Genomic DNA, 26246 nt, shown 5'->3' on the forward strand with positions numbered 1-26246 from the left:
TGTTCAGATTGGTCTCACTGCCTTTCAACAGATTCGATCTTTTTTTTATCTCCTGGGAAGACTCTTCCTTTTCCATTTGAGTTAATATAACAAAATTTCCAATCACTGCACCTTCCTTGTTACTGCATTTTCTCCTGATGTCTTTTTCTACTGAAATGCTACAGCAGCTCCCATATCACTGATCATTTATTCATAACAAGAGTTTTCTCAAAGTTTTCCCTTGATGGGTCTTCATTTATCATTTGGATTGAGACTCCTTGAAAACATGGTCAATATTTTCTCCTTTTTTGGACAATGCTGGGTACCAAGTAGAAGTTCAATAACTATTTGCTGACTATTTCCAATCAGATCCAATCTCCTGTTAATGACCTCTTTACTTGCAGAATATTAATTATCAGCAAAATCTAGGACATCAAAAGGATCTGAGAGGCTTTAACTTCTACAATGATGAGGCTGAAATAAAACTTTGGCATGAGAAGAAAAGGGATTTGTGTTTTTATGTTGCATAAAAGTACAAAATATACTTAACAATAATATTTTAAATGAATCAAAACTAAGTTACCAAGGGAAAAAAATCACCCACAAGATAAATCCAATGTGACTTCTTAAGGCACAGGTCAACAGCCCCAAGAGGGAAAATAATCTCTTTTGCAGGTTCTATTATTTCTAGTAGGTTTTACTGGTTATTTTGACTGTTGTCCTACTGGTTTATTTGCAAAAACTCGGGTAGGTTTGCCGTTGTTTCCATAAAATTGGAAGAATAAAGTAAAACCCAAACTGATTTTCGAAGAAAAGGCCAATTAGAATAAAAATTCAATTTTATTACTGTAATAAAATCTGACACCTAACCTTTACTGACTGTTTATTATATGCTAAGCACTGCTCTAAGAGATTTACATGTATTAAATTACTTAATCCTCACAATAACCCCACGAAGCAGGTAATTTTACTGTTCCCATTTTACATATAAGAAAACTGAGACCCAGGAAGGTTAGGTAACTTGCCCAAGGTCACAAAGCAGCAGAGAGATGGGAACTCAGCCAATTCAGCTCCAGACTCCATGCTCCTAAACACTGCTCTCTTTGCCCACATCAAAATGCATACACTGATCAGAACCCAACCCAGGGAGAGCTAGAAAATTTAACATGGAAAAAATTTTCCAAATACATCAAATTAGACATTTGACCTATATTTATATAAGTGTGACTAAATTCTCAATCTGCTTTCTTCTAATTTAGTTGAAACATTTGCAATTCTAAAAAATAAGTATTCAGCTGAAAAGCAATTCTTACTTATGATGAACTGATTTTGTGCCACAGGATTTCTGAGTTGCTGACAGGAATGGAAACATCATGGACTAAGTTAAAACATCCCTGCTCATGGCCTTGCAAATGTGCAAATGTGAATAATTAAAGTGAGAAACAGTAATGCTTGCAAAAGTAAGCTAATATTTTAAGTTGCTCATCTAAAACAAATGTCTCCTAGGTCCAAATCCCATGTTTTCAAGCTCTCTTCTCAAAACACTTGTGCCTTCAGACTAACTGCTGGCCTCCACAAAAGTATCTGACCTAAGACCTATTCCTTTCTCCAAGACTAACCTCTCCCCTCCCTCAAAACTCAAACATTCTCTTCAGCTAAAAGGAATCCACTTAGTTTAGGAAAATTAACATAAAAATGTGAATGCCCAATGGCTCCTGAAATTTTCCAAAGGCTTTTGTATTTTAGACAGAGGCTACTTTGATAATCCAAAGGAGTCTCTAATCAGAAGAATTATCAGGGTGAAACAAAGGGCATCAATATAGTTGTAGAAAGAATGGTATTTCAGAGAAAATAAGTTATTAAGAAATTGCTCCTTGCTAAAAAAGGGGAAAAAATGCTTTCTTTCCACTTCTGCACTCATAGATTTAAGATTAGATCAAATGTGGGGAGTTTGTCCCCATAAATGTTCCTCCAGCTATGAAGTGGGAGAAGAAGCTGCCATTTGAATGGATAGGTCTTTTGGAAGGGAGCTGTTTGTAAATTGGGGATTGCCTGGATCTTTCACATAGAACAAAGGCATTCCACATAGATTAATCAGGAGGAGGGGTGAACCTTATTTTTTCAATGATTTCATAATTTTTTAAATAAAAAATATATTATTATTAAGTATTGTGCTAGACAGTGGAATTCCAAAGGAGAATTTAGTTTGTATTAACCTTTATTGTGTTTGCATATAAAAGTCATTCCCAGAGAGTCATTAATTTACTCACTCCCTTTGACATTAAGGACACAGAATAAATAAGCCAGCCTCATACAGGGGTTCACAGCTCCGTGACAAATATATTTTTCTATGCATATTGAAGAGTTATAATGTCATGAAAAGTCCAAGTATGGGATACCATAGTTAATTTAACCTGGTTTTGCAATAGGCATGTCATATTTGTTGGAAATTGAGAGAACTTGAAACAGATGACTGACTTTATCTTAGAATAAGCACTTACCCACCTATCCACACACAAATTTCTCCTCTGTTTCAGTTTCATGACCAAACTCTCAGCTCTGAGAACCCGATTTCTGGCTAATAGGAAGACTACATTCTCCTGCACAGGTAAGTCTGCTTGATGGAAATCTGTAAAACTTTCCAGAGAGCATCTCACAAAAACAGCCAATACGCCTCAGTTGGATCTATAGTAAAATCGATTCACCTGTTTTAGTTCTGATTCTGTTGAACTAATTAAAACTCTATCAATTTCCCGGGCCAGAAATTCTCTAAAGGAAGAACAACTCAGGGTGTTGCTAGGGATTCTGTTTTTCACATGCAGGTCTCCAATGTGGGTAAGGAACCACCTCCAGGGGAAAGAGCCTTAAAAGGATGGAAGAGTGTGTGTGTGTCCTGTCCTCCTGCCAGATTTTCTGAAGAAAATGGAAAGCAGATTAAGAAGGCACGCCAACTTGAAGATCTGTGGAAAACTGCAATTTCACTTAAAGTAGGTGGCAGTGGGGCTAGATGATGACTAAGAAAAGAGGATGAAAATGAGGAACACATGAAACTTGGAAATACTGAAGATCAGAGGCTTTCCCAGATAAGACAAAGGGTGTGCTAAAAATTTGCTATAGAAACATACAGGCATAAAAATTGGTGTCACTTCAAGATGCCTAATGGACCACTAATGATGAATCAGGAAACATGAGAGGCATCAGGTGCCCCACACCCGGAAGTGGACAGCCCCTTAGAGCCCCTGGGGGTGGCCTGAGGGGCTGGAAGGTCCTCTGGGCTTAGAGAAGTCAGATGTCATGGGACTCTGATCTCTTACAGATCAAATCATTTCTATGTATAACAACCCAAGTTGAATAAGCTGTATGACTATGTTTCAAAAGATAGTCTGGTTGTAGGTCACGCTATGCTGGCTTGCAAGGTAAATTCTCCCAGAAACATCTTATAGGTATTTTTCCTTTGTATCAGGCATCCTAAATAACATGGTTACTTTAATAGAGAACACTTGGGTTAACTTTCCTAAAGGCAATCTAAAAATTGTTCACAATAGTAAATTGATTATAATGGAATGAAGTCAAGTTCCAAGCCAAACAGATTTACTTTGAATGAAGTATTGAATGTATTCTTTTATTTCTTTTTTTTTTAAGATTTGTTTTTTGATGTGGACCTTTTTTTTTTTTAAGTCTTTATTGAATTTGTTACAATATTGTTTCTGTTTTATGTTTTTGGTTATTTGGCCCCAAGGCATGTAGGATCTTAGCTCCCCAACCAGGGATCAAACCTACACCCCCGTATTGGAAGGTGAAGTCTCAATCACTAGACCACCAGGGAAATCCCATTCTTTTAATTCTTAAATTGCATTTCTTTCTTGATTTTAACAGCTAAGTTTGAAGTAGGTCATGAACTATCATCTGAAAATAGATGGGGAAACATGCACAAATGTTAGGAAGAATCCGACTCTCAGATTACCCATCTAAAAACAGAAAACTTTTAGTTGTGATGAAAACTAAAACTCTTAAAAACTTAAAACTCTCAGAAAATTCCATCTAAATGAACATTACAACTCATATTTAACAGAACTTATTATGGCCACTTCAAGTAATAGGTGAGCAATACACGAACCATTCTTTCTGGCTAGGAAGTCATACTTGCTTTCAAGTTAGACATTATTTTTATCTAGATGATATTTTTAAATAATATTAAATAAACAAGATTTATCTATAGTGGACAAACCACTTAACATCTCAATATCTTAGGCTGTGTCTAAGTGATGCCACGATTAGTATCAACTTACTTTAAAAAATTTAGTCATTCATATTTAACAACACAGAAACATATTCAGAGTATTTGTTATGTTAAAAAGTGACTAGTTATAAAATAGTATGCGCATCATGGTTCCAATCATATACAAATGTGTACACAGATGAATATGTAAGTTTTCATATATATACACACACAAATAACACATATACACACAAATAATATATATACAGATATACACACAAATAAATATATAAATGTAACTGAGAGATATGCATGTATGAATATAACTAAAAGTAATTATTACATGATTAAGTAAAATAAATAAATCAATACACATGCACACACATATACACACTGGCCTTTCTTTTTAGAATTGGACATCAAACACAACATTCAAACCAATTTGAAATTTTTTACTTCATTTTTCTATCTGAATAGCATTTTGACAGAATAAGCATTTAGATATTTAAGAATTTAGAACATATTTTAACAAATGACCTTTCTTCATTTTTTACCAGGTTGTAAGGAGGTATCATTCTTGGGATACAGTAGTGGTATTAGGGGAAAAAACAGACAAATAAACAAGCAAACAAACTAATAACACTCCCTCTTTATGTGGTATCAGTTTTAGGTTCAAAGGCAATTACAGATTAGAATCACTTTTTTAAAAAATCACTAAAATTCACATTTTAAACTATTCTAAGGTATTAGGCAGAAATTTCATAACAGAGTCAATGGTGATTAGGAATTTGGTGTCTACTCAGCTCTTATTTGTGTGTTTTATCAAAAGTAGCATGTTAGGTATTACTCACTTTGGGACCTTGTAGTCCTGGTTTTCCTGGAGGACAAATACAGGGAGCTGCCGTTGAACCAACATCACTGGGACCATTGAAGCACTAAAAGACAAAAATGGAGATAAAGGCACATGGCAAGACACATACATATGTGCACATATGCCTGTGTATGTCTGTATGTGTGTGTGAAATGGTAAAGAGATCTTATATTTACTGTCCAATTTTATTTAGCCCAATCCAATAAGAAATTCAGAATCACAAAAAAGCTATGAATACTAGATACATTCAAACTGCATAAAAATGGGTTCTATTTATCTAACATACTTACAATTGTTGGAAGGAAGCTAAACAGTCCCACAATGCAAATATTACCTTAAGGAGAATAATAGTATCCAGGCCTACCTCACCGTTCTGAAAGAAAAACAACAACAAATGTGTTTTAAGACATGTTTCTAATTAAATTTCTAAATTATCTTCCTAATTTACAGATATTTCCTTGTCCAGGGTAGAGATAAATGAAGTATCAAAACCAGCAAGAGCTAAAACATTTGCTTGCAACGATCCTAAAAAATTACCTATTTATGTTATTCCTATATTTATAATAGGATAAAGGAAGGAAATTAGCAATGATGGAGAGTGTGCTTGGTATAACGGCCACACAGGAACAAAAATACCTCAAGGTGGGGTTTATACGCTCTCTTGAACTTTCTGGGAATCACTTAAGAACCAGAGAAAAAGCCAAAACACATCTAAGAAAGTCACAAACTGCATGCATTCAATTTTTTTGGCAGTATGCGGGCTTCTCACTGTTGTGGCCTCTCCCGTTGCGGAGCACAGGCTCCGGACGCGCAGGCTCACAGGCCATGGCTCACAGGTCTAGCCGCTTTGCGGCATGTGAGATCTTCCCGGACTGGGGCACGAACCCATGTCCCCTGCATTGGCAGGCGGACTTTCAACCACTGCGCCACCAGGGAAGGCCCTGCATGCATTCAATTTTATGCAATTTACTTTAGAAAAGCTTCTTACTAAGCAATCTATTTCTTACTGAATGACACACAATTTTAAAATAGGTTAATAATCTTTCCAAACAATAACAGATTAGATCAGAAAATGAGAAGGTGGGAATGAAGATGAAAAGGGTAAACAAGCCTGAAGAAGTCATACCTGAGAGTGAGGAAGGAGCCATAAAAACACAGAAAAGTGGATGTGAGAACACAGAATCTACAATTTCACTCTGTCCTTCTATTATATGGGGGGTCATAGTCATGGCATAACATCAATGGAGAAATAGCAATAAATCAAGTATGTACGATGGACTCTCAAAATGAAATAACTTTTTAATGCTTTTAGGAGAGATTTATATTCTAAGTTATAAGTATCTAAAATAAACATCATAGTGTTTAAACAAAAGAGATTTATATTCCAAATTATAAGTATATAAAATAAAAGTTACAGTGTTTAAACAACTACTTAAGTAGAAAATCCAGAATGAATCATTTCTAGAAGCTTCCATCTTTGATTTTATTACAGATCCTTCAAATGTGCTGCTCTACGTCCTCAAATTTTCAGAATATGGATCCATAATTTATTCAGTTTGATAGGAAATAAGAAAATGATGACAGCATGACTATACAAATGAAAAGAACTAGGTAGGGCTCAAATATGACTGGAAATCCACATTGTCAAAAAGTTTTACAACATTTTATCTTATTTTCACTAGCAACAATATACTGTTTCTTGCCCAGGGGAAAAGGGCTTGATCTCACACACACACACACACACACACACACACACACACACACACGTATATGCAAACTCTATAACATTTTAGCTTATAATCTTTTTCTTCCTAATGCATTAATGAAAATAGCTAAATAAATAGAAAGTTGCTTATATCCTAGAATTATAAGAAAATCCTACTTGGGTGGCAACAACAACAAAAAAAGTTTTTTACTCATTATGGTTTGAGAAAACGTGCTAGTAAACAGGAAAATGAATAATTTTCCACTCTTCAGAATTGTGCCACGTGAGGTATTTCACACACATTTAATAAAGTATAGAAATGTGTTTTACTTACTGGACATTCAGACTACGAATTCTATGTTTTTCTAGAGCAGGTCTATCCCTGCTTCACTTTAGTAGTGGAACAATCAATCTGAGATTAGAAAATATTTCCCATGGTCTTCCATTTACAGTTGTACACATTATAATTTTTTTTCAGTTATGAACCTCAAAATATGTTTTAATCAGTGTCATTTTATTTGCATTGACAATGAAGAAACAAATTAACTCTATATGTTAAATTAAAGTTCGTATATTATCTGCGTTTTATTTCTTGCTTTGAAAGTACTGAAGCAACACTTAGGAAAATATAATCCATCCTACTCACAAATCCAGGAATCTCACATGCTGTCTCCCGGTTGTTCTGCTCTGGGTCACAGTAGATTCGTAACTTTTGGACATCAAACTAGAAACATAAAACCAATCAAGTTAAAGTTGAGGCCCAAGCGAATTGGTTTATAAAAGCAACTCACATACACAGAAGCAGCCAGTGTAGTTAGCAATCATGTAAGATATAGATCGAAACACTTAGCTTCGTTAACAATAAAAATACAATAAGCAATAAACATACAAAATTTAAATACTTAACATATAGTATAAAGATGCGACACAACAAAACTCCTAAGAAAAACTTCCCTAGCACCAAAAACAAACCTCTGACTTCTTTGGGAAACCCAGTGGCGCTTTTGTAGTATCCTTCTATTAAGAGCTCATCTAGACAGCATTTCCTAGACAATTTAAAAGCTTTCCCAGGCTTTCTGTGTTTACCCTACATCTCTTCACATCCCTGATTGCATAGAGTTGGGTCATGAAACCATCTTTAGTTTCAGAGATTTAGTTCTTGGCATGGAGTACTGTATGATGAGTAAGCCCAGCACCTGTCACTGTTTAAATATTTACTACAATTTGACGTGTGACATTAATACATAGAGACCATATGTGTAATCCTACATTTGAATATGACACAGTCTTCCCTTAATAGAAACAGAGTAGGAAAGACATACCTTTTCAAATAAAGGATTTTTCAAGGAATGGCTATCTTTTACATACACACTTCTCAACCCGCACACAGATACTCTAGTTTAAAGAGATACCAAAAAAGTCACCGTTTTGTTTATGAAGAACACTGACATGCATTAATCTAATTTTATCCTCACAGCTGCAAAGAAATTTTTACAACCCCCAATCACAGCTGTAATCCTTTCCCAAATTCATGATATATTCTATACTTCTCCTGGTAATATGAAATTGATGGTTCATAAGAACATAGAATTCTACCCTGCACCTAGGGGAACAAATTTCTAAGAATTATTATATTAAGTTTGATTTTTCATTTTCATACACACACACAAATACACAATTTCACTAATGAACTGACCACATTTTCATTAAGTCTCTTAAAGGAATTAAGTTAAATACAGTTAAATGGAATAAATACTATCACCAAAGCTCCATTTTATATAATACGAAAAGCAGATCATTTTTACCCACCTGAACGGTTTCTTGTTTCCCAGTGTATTTTCCAATTTGGGTTTGCCCACTGATGAACATCCCTAAAACTGGATGTAAGGGCTTGTTTTCAATTTGTTGATCATCAATATACAGAGTTACATCTTGTTCAGTTACTAAGAGACGAATTTGATGCCAGCCTTCATCAAATAATGTCTGTAGGAAGAAAATACAGCAGATTCATAAATAGAGTTCCAAACAATCTTTTCATTTCTTTGTTTCTATTCTGTTGTCATCAAGTGTAACTCCACACCACCCAGATTGATCATATCATATTCTAACTCACCCTGATCCAAGCTGGGTCTCAAAGGCCACCCAGCAATTATTTTAATCCCTAGCTTCATTTCCATTTCACATCCCAAAGTGGCTGTACCAAAGTATTTACTGAAACAACTCCCTCAAGGTCACAGATAAGTACCTAATGTCCCAATCCAAGTGGCTGTTTTCATTCCCTCATTTTATTTACTTTATGGCAACTGTGGACCCTGTAACTAGTCCATCCGCATTGATGGTCTCACTCAGCTTCTGTGATTCAAACCATCTTGATCACCTTCATTCCCTCTTCTACAACTGTCCATTCTCTCTTTGAGGGCTCATCTTCCTCTACCTGACTTTTAATGAGGGCATTCCCCACAGGTCTGTCCTTGACCTTTTCCATTCTCCCCCTGATGATCTCATTCATTCCGACAGTTCAGTTATAACTTTTATGGAATATCTCCCATATCCACATTGACAGCCTGGACCTCTTTCTCACATATGGTAGCTATAATTCTAACATTGGCTAGAATAATTTTGCCAGGAGTTTCACAATCAGTCTGACAGAGTATGTAACAAAATGAACTTGAACAATCCCCCAAACTTTCTTCCTCTCCCGATTTCCCTGGGATAATAGTATCCTCAGATTCTAAACCATACAAGTGCCTTTACCTCTTTCCCCTTCCCTCAGTTGCCATAACAAATAGATGCAAAATTCTACCAAGGATGTGTCTTAAACACGACTCAAATTCACTTCTCCATTGCCATTCTCATTACCATAATTTAGACTCATAGATGTCTTGCTTTATTTGAATAATTTTCAAACACATCTCAATCCCTATCCCTTCCCTCTCCAAGACAACCCTCTTACCTCTACTAGAATTAATATTATTAATTTCTGTATTCCTAGGACCTAGCCCAATTCCAGGAAAGAGTCAAAAGTATTCTTTACGAAAGAAGAAGGGAAAGAAGGAGAGGAGAGAGCTACTTTGACCATGACACGCTTGTGATCAAGACCTTTTGATGGAATCCAGTCATCCACTGATTGAAATGCAAAACCCTTTGTAAGGTTCCCACGTCCATGCAAACCGAGCTTATACCTTTCTAGCTTTTGCTTTCATGTATCTTGTACTCCAAACACAGGGGACACCACATTCTATTCTATAAATAAAAACCCTGTATTTCACCACACATGACTACTCAATAATGAACCATTGACTTCCATGTCCTTCTCTCTCTCCAACAAAATCCTGTACATCCTTCATCCTACATTCCAAAAACCATCTCATTTATGAAGACTGTCCCATATTCTGTATTAGAATCCACTTTTCCTTCCACAGTCCACTAACTTTTCATACTTCTATTAAATACCAGAAGCACTGAATATCCCATTATAAATAAATTCCTTGAAGATTAAAAACATGCCTTATTCATTTGTCATTTCTTACATAACTTAGCACATTGCCTTTAATGAAAATGGTAGACAACAATTTTTTTAATTTATTCTGCTTACCAAATGAAGAAATTGGATAAATGCATAATTTCATGTACAGGCTTGTATATTTCCTAAATTATATAATGTATGATTTGACTATCATAATTACAGTAATAATCAAAATGTAATTGATTTTAACATGGCATCTATATTCTGAACACATTTGACTTGAAAAATACACTTTTAGTTTATGAATTTTATTAAATATATGCTCCTTTTGGGAATATAAACTGTCCTCAAAATAAATGTGAATTCTGTACATATTTCCTACCTGTATTTAATGTTCTGAAAAATATGAATTTATCTCAATATCCTGTAGGACATGGCAGTACAAAATAGACAAACACAGACTTTGAAAGTGACCAGACCTAAATTAAATTCCTGATGTCACCACTTACTAGCCATGTTACTTGGAAAGAGAATTTAATATCCTTGAACTTTGGTTTTTTTGTCTTTAAAATGAGAGCAGTAGCTTCTTCCTTGGGTGATTATTATAATTAAATGTTCCTGGCACCTAGAAGCAGGCACTCAAAAATGTTAGTTCAGGGCCTCCCTGGTGGCGCAAGTGGTTGAGAGTCCGCCTGCCGATGCAGGGGATACGGGTTCGTGCCCCGGTCTGGGAGGATCCCATATGCCGCGGAGCGGCTGGGCCCGTGAGCCATGGCCGCTGAGCCTGCGCGTCCGGAGCCTGTGCTCCACAACGGGGGAGGCCACAACAGTGAGAGGCCCGCATACCGCAAAAAAAAAAAAAAAAAAAAAGTTAGTTCATGCACCCCTTAATCTCATATGAATTAAAAAACAAATTTTCACTTAAAATAGAGTTGCCATATATGATCAAGCAATCCCACTCCCGGACATATATCTAGACAAAACTATAATTCAAAAAGATACATGCACCCCTATGTTCCTAGCAGCACTATTTACAATAGCCAAGACATGGATGCAACCTAAATATCCATCAACAGATGAACAGATAAAGAAGATGTGGTACATATATACAATAGAATATTACTCAGCCATAAAAAAGAACAAAATAATGCCATTTGCAGCAACATGGATGGACCTAGAGATTATCATACTAAGTGAACTAAATAAGACAGAGAAGGACAAATGTCATACGATATCACTCATATGTGGAAGCTAAAATATGACACAAATGAAATTATCTACAAAACAGAAACAGACTCACAGACACAGAGAACAGAACTGTGCTTGCCAAGGGGAAAGGGGGGTGGGAAAGGGGTGGGCTGGGAGTTTGGGATTAGTAAATACAAACTATTATGTATAGAACGGATAAACAACAAGATCCTACTGTATAGCACAGGGAACTGTATTCAATATCCTGTGATAAACCACAATGGAAAAGAATATGAAAAAGAATACATATATATATATATATATGTATAACTGAATCAGTTTTCTGTACAACAGAAATTAATGCCACATTGTAAATCAACTCTACTTCAATTAAAAAAGAAACAAATATTCTTCCTTTGTTCCTTTTAGTCAATAAAGCAAAATTAAAATATGAAATCAATATTTTTTTCAGTCAGGTTCAAATTATGGCTCTCCTCCCCCAAAACACACAAACCTGATGGTCATTCCCCATGAATAGCATAATCATACCCAAGCGTCTTTACCTTAACTCGAGGGTCAGCAAAGTTGACCAGTTGTGAGCCATTAATGATGCTGGTTGTTGTAAATAATAAAGTTTTATCCACTCCATTTAAGGTAACTGCTATTTGTGGCCTTCCGTCAATGGATAAAATTCTCCATAAATCCCACACTTTCTTGACCTTAAATCTCTGAGTGGAGACAAATACATATGATGGAGGAAGACCTTCTGGGAAAACGTTGCTGGAAAAAGAAGAACATGTATGAGCTTAAAGAATTCTCAACATGTCTACAGAAACATCAAGAAAACACTGTATCAACACATAACATTTACCTTGTGAGTTCTGATAAATCAACTTTTGATGTCACTTCATATCCTTTTATCTTTGTTGGTGACAGCTGAATTCTTTTCTTAGCCTTTTTCTTTACACCCAAGCCTAAAAGAATATCAAACCCCTTCTCATCACGAGCTGCCACTGGAATTCGTGTTGGACAGACAGATTCTGTAAAGCAAAAGTAAAAGGGGTAGAAGTTGATTAATCATGGGTTACTTCAACAAAAAGAAAATCAAGGGAAGAATATTAAAGAACATAGAATTATAAAATTTCTATATGCACACAAATGTATGTAAATGCATTTCTGAGAAAACATGCGGGAGTGTATTTGGTATTTGAGAATGAAGTCTCAATTACCTTCTTTCTCCCTAAAAAGGGATGAAAGTAAAGAGAAATGTAAAAGGCACATTTATTCATGGATTGTTTTAAGGGCAACACTATGCTGAAATTTAAACTTCACTATTTTGCATATGAGGCAACCTAACACCTGGCCAGTAGGAGAGGGCTGGAGCAGGATTTGTGATTCTCATCCAAGATTTTCTGGTAGTCACGCACCCTTGGATAATGCTCTTAAATTTCTTGGATCTAGGAGATGAATTCTGATTGCTTTCTTGCATTCCCAGTATTTGAGGGGTAAAAAATGTGTGTTGTTCCCAATATTCTTTCCAGTTCTAGCAGTTTATAATCCTACAGTTCAAATATCTTGGTTCTCTCACTCTGGAAAAAACTTAACTGTACATCTTTTCTGTTCATGGAAATTCTTCAAATTGGACTATTATCTCATCTATGATTAATCAGATTATATATTATATTAATCACACTTATAAATGAATAAAGACTTTTTCCTTAAGAAGAATCATTAAGGTTTGCATTATACAGTCATTTTTTTAAATTTAATTTTATTTTTTTTAAACAGCAGGTTCTTATTAGTTATACAGTCATTTATATAAATTATAAAAATGTGATATGCTTTTCAATTCTCTGGGAAACCAGTGTCTCAAATTATGTGGAAAATTCTGTTTGGTTGTAATGCTATTAAACTGTTATATTGTAGGAATATTGCAATATTTTCAGATTCTTCCAAGGCCATCGTATAACATACACATTGAGCCTGACTGCTTATATTGTATAGAGCAACTAAGAGAATAAAAGAACAAACTCCACTAAATGTACTTTAAGATAATCACTCTCTAACAAAACATTAAGAAAAGGGAAAAGTATCATATTTATAAAACAGTAAAAAGTAAGGAGATGAATTTTATTAGCCTAATAATACTGTCATAACTTGTACCATAGAGTATTAGAAATTAAATAAAGGTTTGATATAAATAAAATTAGCTGTATTCCTGGGAAGAGAGGGGCATTTTCCTCTTCAGGTCTGAGGATGCTGAGTTCTTGTTTGTTTGTTTGTTTGTTTGTTTTTAAGTAGCTTTACTGAGGTAAATTGATACTCAGTAAACTAAACATAAAGTTTACCATCTGATTAGTTTTGACATATGTATACACCTGTAAAACCATCACCACTGACAAGATAACGAACATATGCATCACCCCCAAAAGTTTCCTCACGTTCATTGCAATCTCTGTCTGTCACCATCACCCCACTCCCATCCCCATTCTCAGGCACCACTGACATGCCTTCTGTCATTACAAATAAGTTTGAATTTCATACAGTTCTATAAAAATGGACGCATATTGTATGTACTCCTTCTTGTCTGGCTTCTTTCATTCAGCATGATTATTTTAGATCCACTCTGGTTGTGTGTTTCAGTAGTTCATTCTTTTTTGCTGCTGATTAGAAGTCCATTGTATGGATATATCACAATTTATCTGTATACTTATTGATGGACATTTGGAACATTAATATTGGAAATAAAATAAAGGTTTGATATAAATAAAAATAGATGTGTTCCTGGGAAAGGAGGGGTATTTTCATCTTCAGGTCTGAGGATGCTGAAGTTTGAAGGGACCTATTCAGTCACATTCTTCTTCCTCTGGGAAGCGTAGAGCTAACTGATGGGAAGATACAGGAACCAGGAAAACAGAAGATGCTGGTTAGAGGTGTGATCCAGTGAGTCTGATGAGACTGTACACTGTAATTAACCACCCCCACCTGGCAGCCCAGCAGGGCTGCTTCAATCCCCACCCACCTCAGGAGCAGGACTGCCTGTTAAATTCACATATGATCTAAAGAGGAAACGGAACACCAGCTCCACACACCTGCTGATCCAAAGGGAAGAACATCTAAGGTACTTCGCCAGCTAGGACCAGCTTCTTTTATCAAACTCCCTTATCCAAAAATGCATCTTCTCATCAGTGGTAAAGAGTGAAAGAAGGTGGGGAGAGATCAGAAAAGTCAATCTATATACTCATTGCAGCATTGGTTTTAATTTTGAAGAATAAGAACCAAAAAGAAATTGCCTGAGTCAAGAAAAAAGCCAATTCAGGTGAATTTTGAGCAGAAGAGTGACAAATCAGACTTCACTATTAAACCATCTTTGCACTTTGAAATAATACCTATTCTGACAAATAGTATTCCTTTACTACATTACTGGACTACTGTTTTATTTAGCAAACCTTTTCACCTCTACTTAAAACTGAGATTTGTTATAATTTTAAAACTTTTTAATATAAAATCAAGATGACTTATTAAAAAAAAAGTCTGGCTGAAGTCCCTCCATATGAAAACATAAGAAGCAGGGAATAAGTTTCCCAATAATACTGTATGACTGAGTTGAAATCATAAATCAATAAACTAAATTAAATTTTTCCTGTCATTATGATGCAGGATTTGTTTCTAGCTGGGGGCAAGGTAATATAGAACAATAGGAGGCCTCACTTCAAATGCACTTGATTTAAAACTGCAAAAGAAAGTTCAGCTGAAAAGAAAATGTGTTAAACATTACATCATACAAATATTCAGATTTGAATTGCTCCTCTGATTTGCTTTACAAAAGAGAAGTTATAAGATGGTAAACAAAGAGCTCCAACTGAAGACCAGAATCTGAGGTTTAGACCTCAGCCACTCTCTTAACCTCTCATGAACCTCTGGCTTCTCATCTGTGAAGTGAGAATAATGATCTCCTTCACAGGGATTTTTTGGGGATCAAATGTGATGATGTATGTAAAAATGCTTTGTAACTTCAAAAGAGCATGCAAGTGTGGGGGATAAAGCAAGTATTGTGTTCATCCTTTTTCTTTAATCTAATTTGTGCACTGTATTCTAATCCCCAGAATTGTATAGGAAACAGTGTGGCATGGTTCGTGAAATTAGGAATGTAAATTAACAATCACGATACAGCCACATTTTCATTACCACCTAGCACATCTCATTAGGAGAAATGTATTTAGATAATTATATTTTCTTTTTTGGCTTTCAATTTTTTTTTTAATTGTAAAATATACGTAACATAAAATTTACCATTTTGACTATTTTTAAGTGTACAATTCATTGCCATTAACTACATTCAAATGTTGTATAACCATCACCACTATTTCCAGAAAAGTTTTATTATTCAGAAACAGAAACTTTGTACCCATTAGACCATAACTCCCCATTCCTCTTTCCTCTCAGCCCCTGGTACACCCATATTTTTTTGAAGAAATCATTCTTTTTCCAAATTTGCTCACCTACAAGAATAATAAAATAGCCTTACACATGGAAACTGGAAAGTAAAATGTAGTTAAAATGCTCAAATACAGTTTATATGTTTGCATATACCTAGCTATAGGAAACAGATAGAAGAAAATTTCTATATATAAAAAGCTACTTTGATTGCCAACCAACAATTCTTCCACAAACTTCTAGGGAAACAGAGGTCAATAATTAACTTCCCTATTGTGTAGAAAAAAAGAAATCTATGTATAACTATACAAACACATAGGGGAATGGATACTGGAATTAAAAACTGGAACTTGGAAGCTGTCATTTTAAGTACCAGGAAAATCAAATGTTAAGAGAGAGTCAGTTGGGACTTGCTATAACACATACAACAGGTAAGTAGAACAGTCTAGATAAAGCAAGTTAGTTTAAAAGAGTACATTCAGGAGCAAGAACCAAAAAAACCACCTCAAAGCCCTAAGTTCACAAATGGTTTCCTACACAGACCACACAGTTATCATTTTATTTGACTCTAGTATATTCAGAGAGTATTCAGAAAAGGAACACTTTCTGGGGTGGAGCACATATTAGTCCACTTATTTTAAACACTGGGGTCCAGTAATAATTGATTTTCTGTTAAATCCCAGGGCTTAGTAGTATAAGTAATTCAGTCTTATTAGGATCATAAAAATGTGTTTTATTTAAAATCCTGCCATGGACAAGAACACAAAAACTGTGTATCTCTTGAGTCTAACCAGGGAAATCATATGTGTCTAGCTACAGCTTTCTACTTGTAAGTTAATATGCTAGGGGGACTATCATATTAATTAATAATGAACACATTATTCCAGATCACACCTAGCCTAGTTTATAAGTGCTTACTTAATCCAATTGCAAGATTGTTTGTAACTCCGCCCTCTGCAGAAGTCACATATTTTAACTGACAACTGAGAATTTTATAAGGAGATTTGTGGTCAGAGACCAAAAGTAATTTTAGTGATCCAGACCCGATAATCCAATAAAACATAGTTGTCTACGGTGCCCCTGGTACAGTTCAGGTCTGTGAAAGCCAGCTTCTTTAAACTTTCCTGGATTGAACTTGGTTTTACTGGTAAGGCAAACATGAGTATAGGTGCCAAAGGTGCACAACCCTCAATGGCGTGCAGTGGCAATTTAAAACATTTGCCTTCCTGAAGGTCTATTATATCACCATGGACTTTAACATCATGTACAAATTCATAAAAAAGGAGGCACATTCACCAAGATTGTGATTAAGAACTTAGACTCCATCCCATCATATTGGAAATACACTAAAATAACAATAGCAAATCTGAAATAAATTATCCAAGCAGAAATTCTCTTACTAAAGCCCAACTTCACAAAGTTTCTTTTCTCATCACATGACTGAATGATCTCATTCTCTTTTACCAGCAAGTAATCCCACTGTCTTGAAATATAGGTTGATTTAGAATCCTTCATCAGAGGAAGATGTCTGCCAAACGCATGGCTGACAGTGGGACATAGTAAGTGTAGATTTTTATAACACTCCTTTCAGTGGTGAGTCAATAGGATCAATAAACTCCAATTAGACTTAAGTACAACTTATGCACAAACCAGAAAAGTCAAAATCTTTTTCACCAGTAAGTAGCCTCACCAACATAGAATATATTATTTTTCAACACTAAGAAAAAAATATAAGAAATGGAAACCCATCCTTGCCTTAAAAAATAGCGAAGGAGAATACAATTTTAAAGGCTTACAAAATTACAGAATAACTCATCTTCTTTTGCCCTTTTTCACTGTAAAACCATTGATTATGTAATGAAATGCTTTTTATTTTATTTTTTATTTTTTGGCTGCATTGGGTCTTCGTTGCTGAGCGTGGGCTTTCTCTAGTTATGGTGAGTGAGGGCTACTCTTCATTGTGGTGTGCGGGCTTCTCATTGCAGTGACTTCTCTTATTGTGGAGCACGGGCTTTAGGCACACGGGCTTCGGTAGTTGCAGCACGCGGGCTCAGTAGTTGTGGAGCACGGGCTTAGTTGCTCTGTGGCGTGTGGGATCTTCACAGACTAGGGCCCAAACCCATGTCCATGCACTGGCAGGCGGATTCTTAACCACTGTGCCACCAGGGAAGTCTGAAATGTTTCTAAGTTATTTTTTCCTGTGACCAAATACTACAGATGAAGAAAGGTAGTGTGTCTTTCCTTTACACGTATCCAGACAATAGTCTGTGTCCAATTCCTGTAACTCATTCTTTACTCCTTTTCTTTTCCATTTTTAATTTGAATAGGAAGATTTTTGTCAGATATTACATTTATGCATCATTTTAACATACAAACTCTATTTTTTTAAACAAACACCCATGCATCTTAACATGTCCCTCCGCTGCTCTAGTATCTAGCATACTGATATTAACGTTCATTAGATGTGGTCTCTCTCACGGACAGGGCTGGCCTTCATAACCAATAGGATATTGTAGAAATGAAGGGGTGTGGCTTCCAAGTCTAGACCATGAAAGACGTTGCAGCCCCCCCTTGCTCTCTTGGACCACTCACTTTGGGGGAAGCCAGCTCCCATGTTGCAAGGATGCTCCAGCAGCTCCTTGGAGATGTCCATGTGACCAGGAACTGAAGCCTCCTGCCAATAGCCAGCACTGACTCGACAATCTTGTGAGTGAGTCACCTTAAAAGCAGACCCTCTAGCCCCAGTCATGCCTTCAGCGGACTGCTGCCTCAACTGACATCTTGACTGCAATTCCTTGGGAGAATCTGAATCAGGACCATTCAGCCCAGCTTCATCCATGTCCCTGACCTACAGGAACTGTATGAGATAATAAATGTTACTACTATTTAAACTGCAAAAAAATAAAATGAGATAAAATAAGGTCTCTATCACCAAGGTTGGAGTCAGCCACTTAGCCTAAGATTTCACTTCAAGAAAGTGATGTTGGGGCTTCCCTGGTGGTGCAGTGGTTAGGAGTCCGCCTGCCGGTGCAGGGGACACGGGTTCATGCCCCGGTCCAGGAGGATCCCACATGCCGCAGAGCGGCTGGGCCCGTGAGCCATGGCTGCTGAGCCTGCACATCCGGAGCCTGTGCTCCGCAACGGGAGAGGCCACAACAGTGAGAGGCCCGCGTACCGCAAAAAAAAAAAGAAAAGAAAAGAAAAAAAAAAGAAAAAAAAGAAAGTGATGTTGACAAAGTCAGGAAACAAACCTGGATCTCATGCTGACTCCAGAGATTGGTCTGGACCACCATTTTCATATGGCCTCAGGTTTAAAGAAAAAACATTCAAGTGCTTTACTTTAATAGATATTGTGCTTACTGAATTTTTAAAAACTTTTTTATTAAGATACAACCTATATTCAGTAAAATGACTTAATCTCAAGTATACAATAGTTCAATTACTACACATGCCTACACTCACATAGCTAGCCCCAGACAAGACAGAGAATCTGTCTAACACCTTGAAAGCAACCTCATGATCCTTCACAGAGGATAACCACCACCATCAGAAGCCAACACTGTTATGATTTCTGTCCCCATTGATTAATTTAGTTTTGTCTGTTCTTGAACTTAATATAAATGAACAATGCAGTATCTTTTTTTAAAATTTGACTTCTCTTGCTCAACATAATGTCTGTGGATTTATCCATGGTTTTGCACATAAGAGTGATGTGGTTTTTGTTATGGTATTGCTGTGTAGTATTCTACTATATGAATTATACTATGATGTACTTATATCCATTTTTCTGTGGGCAATCATTTGAGTTGTTTCCAGTTTGGAATTATTTTAAATAAAGCTGCTATGAACATTCTTGAATAGTCTTTTGGTGAACATATGAACTTATTCCTTGTAGTTAAATATCTAGGATAGAATTACTGTTTCATAAGATAGCAGTACATTTGCCCTAATAGATAATGTCAAAGACTTTCCCAAAGTGGTTGTACCAATTTTCACTCCTACTGGCTTGCCAACTGTCACTTTAAAAGGATGAAGCTGTTATGAGCATAAAATAGGTAATTAGGTGATAGTTATTATACATCATATTTTAGAGAGAGAGAAAGGATGGGAGAATAAGCATTTTATACAAGCTTTAAATATTCCTAAGAAAATTATTGTGAATATTTTCTTGTTTATTCCTTTCCTAGAAATAATTAACTTATACAGCTGCATCTAGATCCAATCATAAACACTGAGAGAAAAGTCTGTATGCTATAACTTGTATATTCTCTGAATCATGCCATAGTCATCCTACTTTTTCCAATTTAATACCCAAACATCGTTTTGCACATAAAATATAAACACATCATATTACTTTATTTGAAACATAGCTCTAGCCTCTCTAATTAAATGAATGGAAAATTCATATTTTGGGATATACTACAAGCCCTTGACAATGCAGGTTGTCACCAATTCAGATTAGATTTAAATTCTTTTAATCTACAGATAGAATACAAAGGTATTCCCCTGAATATTCTATGAGGTTTAATGAAATATTATACTCTATCATATCCCATCTGCCCAACTTCACCCCACCTTCCACCTCTCATTTTTCCATGCCCCATCTCTGTGGTTGTGAATTCAAGCACGTGTGTACCAATAGTGGAGAGACAGAAGGGAAGGATATGAGTTTCATGTGAGGGCAGAAAAATTAATCACATACATGTTATGAAATCATGTAAGCTAAAATACTCACTACCTCCAAAAACAACTCTGTTGTCCTGGCCATGGCACCTGATATGTGTGCCTTTACCTTTATGTCTTCTACTGAAATGGAAGTTAAACTGAGTAGGATAGAGTAATATACCAGGCCATTATTATGAAGTATTATAAAGTATTATACGACTTAAATTAGATAATCAAATTATCCAGCAATCACCAAGCAAAGAGTCATAGAAAATATGAGTAATTTTCAGTGAGAGAAAAAGAAATTCAGAAGTCTTGAACATCATTCCAAGTTAAAGTGCATCATGGTGGAAAGCACTGGAGGGAAAAAAGTGCCTAAGTTTTTGGGATGAAAGACACCAAAGTTCCACTTGGGCAAGTGGTATCCCTCTCACTCTCCCTCCCTCCCTCCCTCTCTCTCTCTCTCTCTCTATCTCTATCTCTATCTCTATCTCTATCTCTTTATCTTTCTATCTCTCTGTCTCTCAAGATATGGCTACATTTGCACAGCTAATTGCTAATTCTGACCTCTGGTCTCTCTTGGGTCAAAAACATATACTCTTTTAAGAAATAGATAAGTTTGCTGCTTCATCCAAAAGTCAAGATAGTGGAAAATGGAACAGTAAGAATACACAGGCAGTTTTCTAGGGCCTGGTCTTTTAACTACCCACACCTGTGCACAGGCAAGTTCAGCTCACCTGAATCAAAATATGGGCCTTGAAACCCCATCATTCAAGCCACAAGCTGTTGGAAGCCCTTGAAGACACCTAAGGAAGGTATCTTCCAGAGAACAAGGGGAAATTACTTTCTTTTCCCTCCTCATTCTGTTGCACCAAGCCCATGCCTGGTTGACTCATAAAAAGAACAGAGGAGTGAAGTCAGCAAGATGGCAGAATAGAAAGTCCCAACCCACATTCCCCCACTGAAACACAGATTGGACCAAAATACCTTTGTGAGATTCCAGTTAGGAAGCTGAAGTTCCCCAGGTGAGCACAAAGCCAAGAACAGCCTCAATGAAACAGGTAATTAAGAATAATTTCACCTTACCCACATCAGTCCCTCTCCAAGCTGACAAAAATAAGTGCCAGGAGAGATGCCCTAGCTTATAATGACTCCCTCAGGAGGGAAAAAGAAAAGTGGAGCATGCATCCAATGCTCCAGCTTTCAGCTTGTCTTGCCTCATTTGCAGCACTGAAGGAACCAGAATCATTTGGATACCTGTGGACTGCTGAGAACAAATAAAAGTGGGAGGGTGACTTGTTGTGGCTGGCATGGCTCAGCATGATCAGGAGGAGACACACAACCTGAGACTTCTCTCTCAGAAAGAGAAAAGAGTGGAACATGTATTCAGCATTCTAGATTTTCAAAGGGCTGCCTGAAGGAATGATACTGGTCTTGCCTGACTAAGGGTGCTGACAGGGAACCAGCACACCTGGACACCTGGTGGCCACTGAGAACAAAGGAGTGGGAAACTTGTGGTTAGAGAACTAGAGAACTTGAAGTATTACAGACAGACACCAAAGGGACAGACACCAAAGGGAGTGAAAGATTATGAGCTCCTGAAAAAGAACCAGTCTCTCTAATTAATGAATTGCTCACACAATTCCAGAGACATCACATCCCTCCAAAAAAAAGGTTTCAGAATCTCTATCCAGAGTGATTGCTGAGGTATTTCCCCTGTGCAAAGCCAGTTGGTAAAGACTGGGAGAGGTAACAGTTTTTTCAAATGTGTGAATCTTGAAACAAACTATGAGATACATGACCCAATCAAAGGAACAAAATAACCCTCCAGATACTAACCGTAAAGAAAGGGAGGTATATAATCTGACAAAGAATTCAAAATAGACATCATAGGATGTTCTATGAGCTCAAGAAAATGATGCATCAACAAAGTGAGAAAAAAGACAGAAAATGTAAAGGAGAACCAAACAGAAATTTTTGGAGCAGAAAATAATAATTGAACTGGAAAATTGACTAGAGGGGTTCAAAATCATCCTTGATCAAGTAGAAGAAAGAATCAGCAGACTTGAAGACAGGTCCTTTGAAATTATCCAGGCAAAATTTTAAAGAATGACAAAGATTGAAGAAAGCCTAAATGTCTTATGCCCACCATCAAGGAGACCAATATATAGATTATGGGAGCTGCAGAAGAAGAAGAAAGAAAGAAGCAAGCTTGTTTAAAGAAATAATAACCAAAAACTTTACAAATCTAGGAAAGGAAATGGACATCCAGATTAAAGAACGCAAAGATATCCACATTAAGACACATTATAATCAAATTGTCAAAAACCAAAGACAAAGAGAGAACTTTGAAAGCAGCAAGACAAAAGCAACTCACTATGTACAGGGCACCCCATGACACAATCACCAGATTTCTGAGTAGAAATCTCACAGGTCACAAGGGAACAGGATAATATATTCAAAGTGCTCAAGGAAAAAAACTGCCAACCAAAAGTACTATATCTGGCCAAACTGTCCTTCAAAATAGAAAGAGAAATAAACACTTTCCCAGATTAAAAAAAGCTGAGGAAATTTATTACCACTAGACCTGCCTTATAAGAAATACTAAGGAAGTCCTTCAGATTGAAATAAAAGAATATTAAACAGCAACACAGAAGCACTGGAAAGTATAAAACTTGCTGATAAAAGCAAATATATAGACAAACTCAGAATACTGTAATTCTGTAACAGTGGTATTTAAATCACTTTTAATTCTGATACAGAAGTTAAAAGACTAAAGTATAAACTATAACTGTGAAATTGTATTAATGAATACACAATATAAGATGATGTAATTTGTGGCATCAATAAAAAAGTGTAAAGAGGGCAGGAATAAGCAAAAATACAGAGCATTTGAAGTTATCAACTTAAAATAGATTGATATAACTATATGATGTTTTATGTAACCCCCAAGGTAACCACAAAGAAAATACCTATAGAAGATATGCAAAAGTATATTTAAAAGGAAACAAAGCATGTCACTACAAAAAAAATCAATGAAACACAGAAGACAGCAAGAGAGAAAAGAGTGACAAAAAAAAGCTGAGTCAGAAAACAATAAATGACAGTATTAAATCCTTCCTTATCAGTAATTACTTCAGATGTGAATCGATTAAAATCCCCAATAAAAGGCATAGAGTAGCTAAATGGACTTAAAAAAAACAGCAATATCTATACTATCTGCAAGAAATTTACGTTAGAATTAAGGACACACACAGGATAAAAGCAAAGGGATGGAATAAGATACTCCATACAAATGCTAACCAAAAGAGAGCAAAGGTGGTGACACTTATATTAGTCAAAAACTGTCAAAAGAGACAAAGAAGGACATTATACAATGAAAAATGGTCAATTCACCAGCAAAACGTAACAATTATAAATACATATGCACTCAACATTACAGCACCAAATATATGAGGCAAACATTGACAAAACTGAAGGGATAAATAGACAGCAACATAATAATAGCAAGGGGCTTGAATGCTCCACTTTTAATAATGGATAGAACATCCAGACAGAAGATCTGTCTGGAAACAGATCTGGAAACAGAGAATTTGAACAACACTATAGACCAAATAGATCTAAAAGTCATATATAGAACAGCGACCCACTGCCACCCCCCACCACCACAGCAGCAGAATACACATTATTCTCAAGCACAAATGAAACTTCTCTAGGACAGGTAACATGTTAGGTCAAAAAAAAACAAGTCTTAACAAATTTAAGAAGATTGAAATCATATCAGGTATATGTTCCAACCAAAATGGAATGAAACTAGAAATTAATGCCAGGAAGAAAACTGGAAAATTCACAAATATGTGGAAATTAAACAATATGCTCTTCAACAATCATTATGTCAAAAGGGATATTAGAAATTATCTTGAGATAAACAAAAACTAAAACACAACATACCAAAACTTATGGGATGCTGCAAAAGCAACACTAAGAAGGAAATTCATAGCAATAAAAATCTACATTAAAGAATAATAAAGATCTCAAATAAACAGTCTAACTTTACAAGTCAAAGAACTAAGAAAGAACAAACTAAGGCCAAATTAGAAGAAAGACTCTCAGATAAAGAAAGAAATTATTGTGCATCACTTTTAGGCGGTCCTGAAATAAGGAGTGTATTGCAGAATACACCTCCAAGGAAACAGTAGGCCCATGAAGATGAAATAATCCATGTGGGAACAAAGAGGTGGATAATATTTTGTACATCATGGATCAACCACAGTACAGTATAAAAGGGAACGATATTAAGAAATAGTAATCCTATATGCTAAACACCTCAAAGTAGAAGTTAACTACTTGTCCAAAACAAAAAGTGAATTTGTTAAATAATCAAACACAAATTACATGATTTGAAGAAGCTGCAATACAGCAATGCATTAATTTAGTGCATTAATCATAATCTAATACAGTACAAAAAGTCAAGTGCAAAAAAGCCCATATCTTCCACAAGTACAATTTCAAAAAGTACATTTTAAAAGATGTCTATTGTACAGTGAACATGCGAACTGAATAGACACAGACATTACTTACATTCTTTTTCTGAGTGTAGATGAAGAAATATTTGGCAAGATTTCGAATTTGATTTTTTTTTACAGATCATACATTTTAACTGAAAGAAATTTTACCCGTTTTCACACAGCAACTCTTTCATGTGTATTTTAAAATTTTTATATAGAGAGAATGCATTTACCAAAATACAGATCTACAGGAAAAGTCTCTGAAGCAAATACTAAACAGACATATTTAATCAAATTTATATTTTAGGATTAAGATGAATGGTAAGTGGGACTTCCCTGGTGACTCAGTGGTTAAGAATCCACCTGCCAATGCAGGAGACACAGGTTCGAGCCCTGGTCCTGGAAGATCCCACATGCCACGGAGCAACTAAGCCCATGCGCCACACTACTGAGCCTGCACTCTAGAGCCTGCAAGCCACAACTACTGAGCCCATGAGCCACAACTACTGAAGCCTGCGTGCCTAGAGCTTGTGCTCCTCAACAAGAGAAGCTACCACACCGCAACGAAGAGTAGCCCCTGCTCACTGCAATTTGAGAAAGCCCGTGCGTAGCAATGAAGACTCAATGCAGCCATAAATAAATACATAAATAAATTTATAAAAAAAGAAAAAAAGACAAATGGTAAGTGAAATTTCACCATGAAAAGTCTATTTTAATAATGAAATATACCTAGCTTCAAAACCAAAGAATTCTAACAACATATTAAAAATTTAAATCCCTTTGACCTGTTCAACACAACAACACAACAAAAGTCAACACAGTCTTACTGTTAGAGATTCATTAAAAAAATAACTGTAATGATCATTTGTACTTACTTGTTAGTACCTCTTTTAAAGTTTTATTAAAGAAAATGCTTAATCTGCTATGCTTTTTTCTCTTTGTTTTGAAGTAGTTGTTTAATATTTCCATGCTTTTTAAAAGAAATAATCCAAAAAGCTTTAAAATGTTTTTCTCTACCATACCTCCCAAATATGAAGAAAATGAAGGAATTAATTTGTTTTCTAAGCCACAATCATTTAGAAATTTTTCTATCAAATGTGAACCAACCTATTTGTGTATTATTTTGTAGGTAAACTGGGAAAAAAGTATTTCCATCTACATGAACATTATTTTTAGGTATACAGTATATTAAGTGCCTATAATATTAT

At 35.8% G+C, this 26246-nt stretch overlaps 1 protein-coding gene across 2 annotated transcripts in view; it reads right to left on the minus strand.

Annotated features, from left to right (window-relative positions):
* The window catches only part of COL21A1 (collagen type XXI alpha 1 chain), a 127543-nt gene that overhangs the window by 92781 nt on the left and 8516 nt on the right, over positions 1-26246 (minus strand). Inside the window, exons 3-8 of one of the 2 annotated variants that reach the window (XM_060110242.1) lie at positions 12300-12468; positions 11992-12208; positions 8584-8757; positions 7421-7498; positions 5434-5442; positions 5050-5133 (exon numbers count right to left, since the gene is read on the minus strand). In XM_060110242.1, coding sequence (XP_059966225.1) covers positions 5050-5133; positions 5434-5442; positions 7421-7498; positions 8584-8757; positions 11992-12208; positions 12300-12468 — 731 coding nt within the window. The remainder of the gene's footprint in view (positions 1-5049; positions 5134-5433; positions 5443-7420; positions 7499-8583; positions 8758-11991; positions 12209-12299; positions 12469-26246) is intronic. The other variant, XM_060110241.1, reaches the window with a different exon arrangement.

The sequence above is a fragment of the Mesoplodon densirostris genome, chromosome 10, assembly GCF_025265405.1.
Source record: "Mesoplodon densirostris isolate mMesDen1 chromosome 10, mMesDen1 primary haplotype, whole genome shotgun sequence".
Lineage (NCBI taxonomy): Eukaryota > Metazoa > Chordata > Mammalia > Artiodactyla > Ziphiidae > Mesoplodon > Mesoplodon densirostris.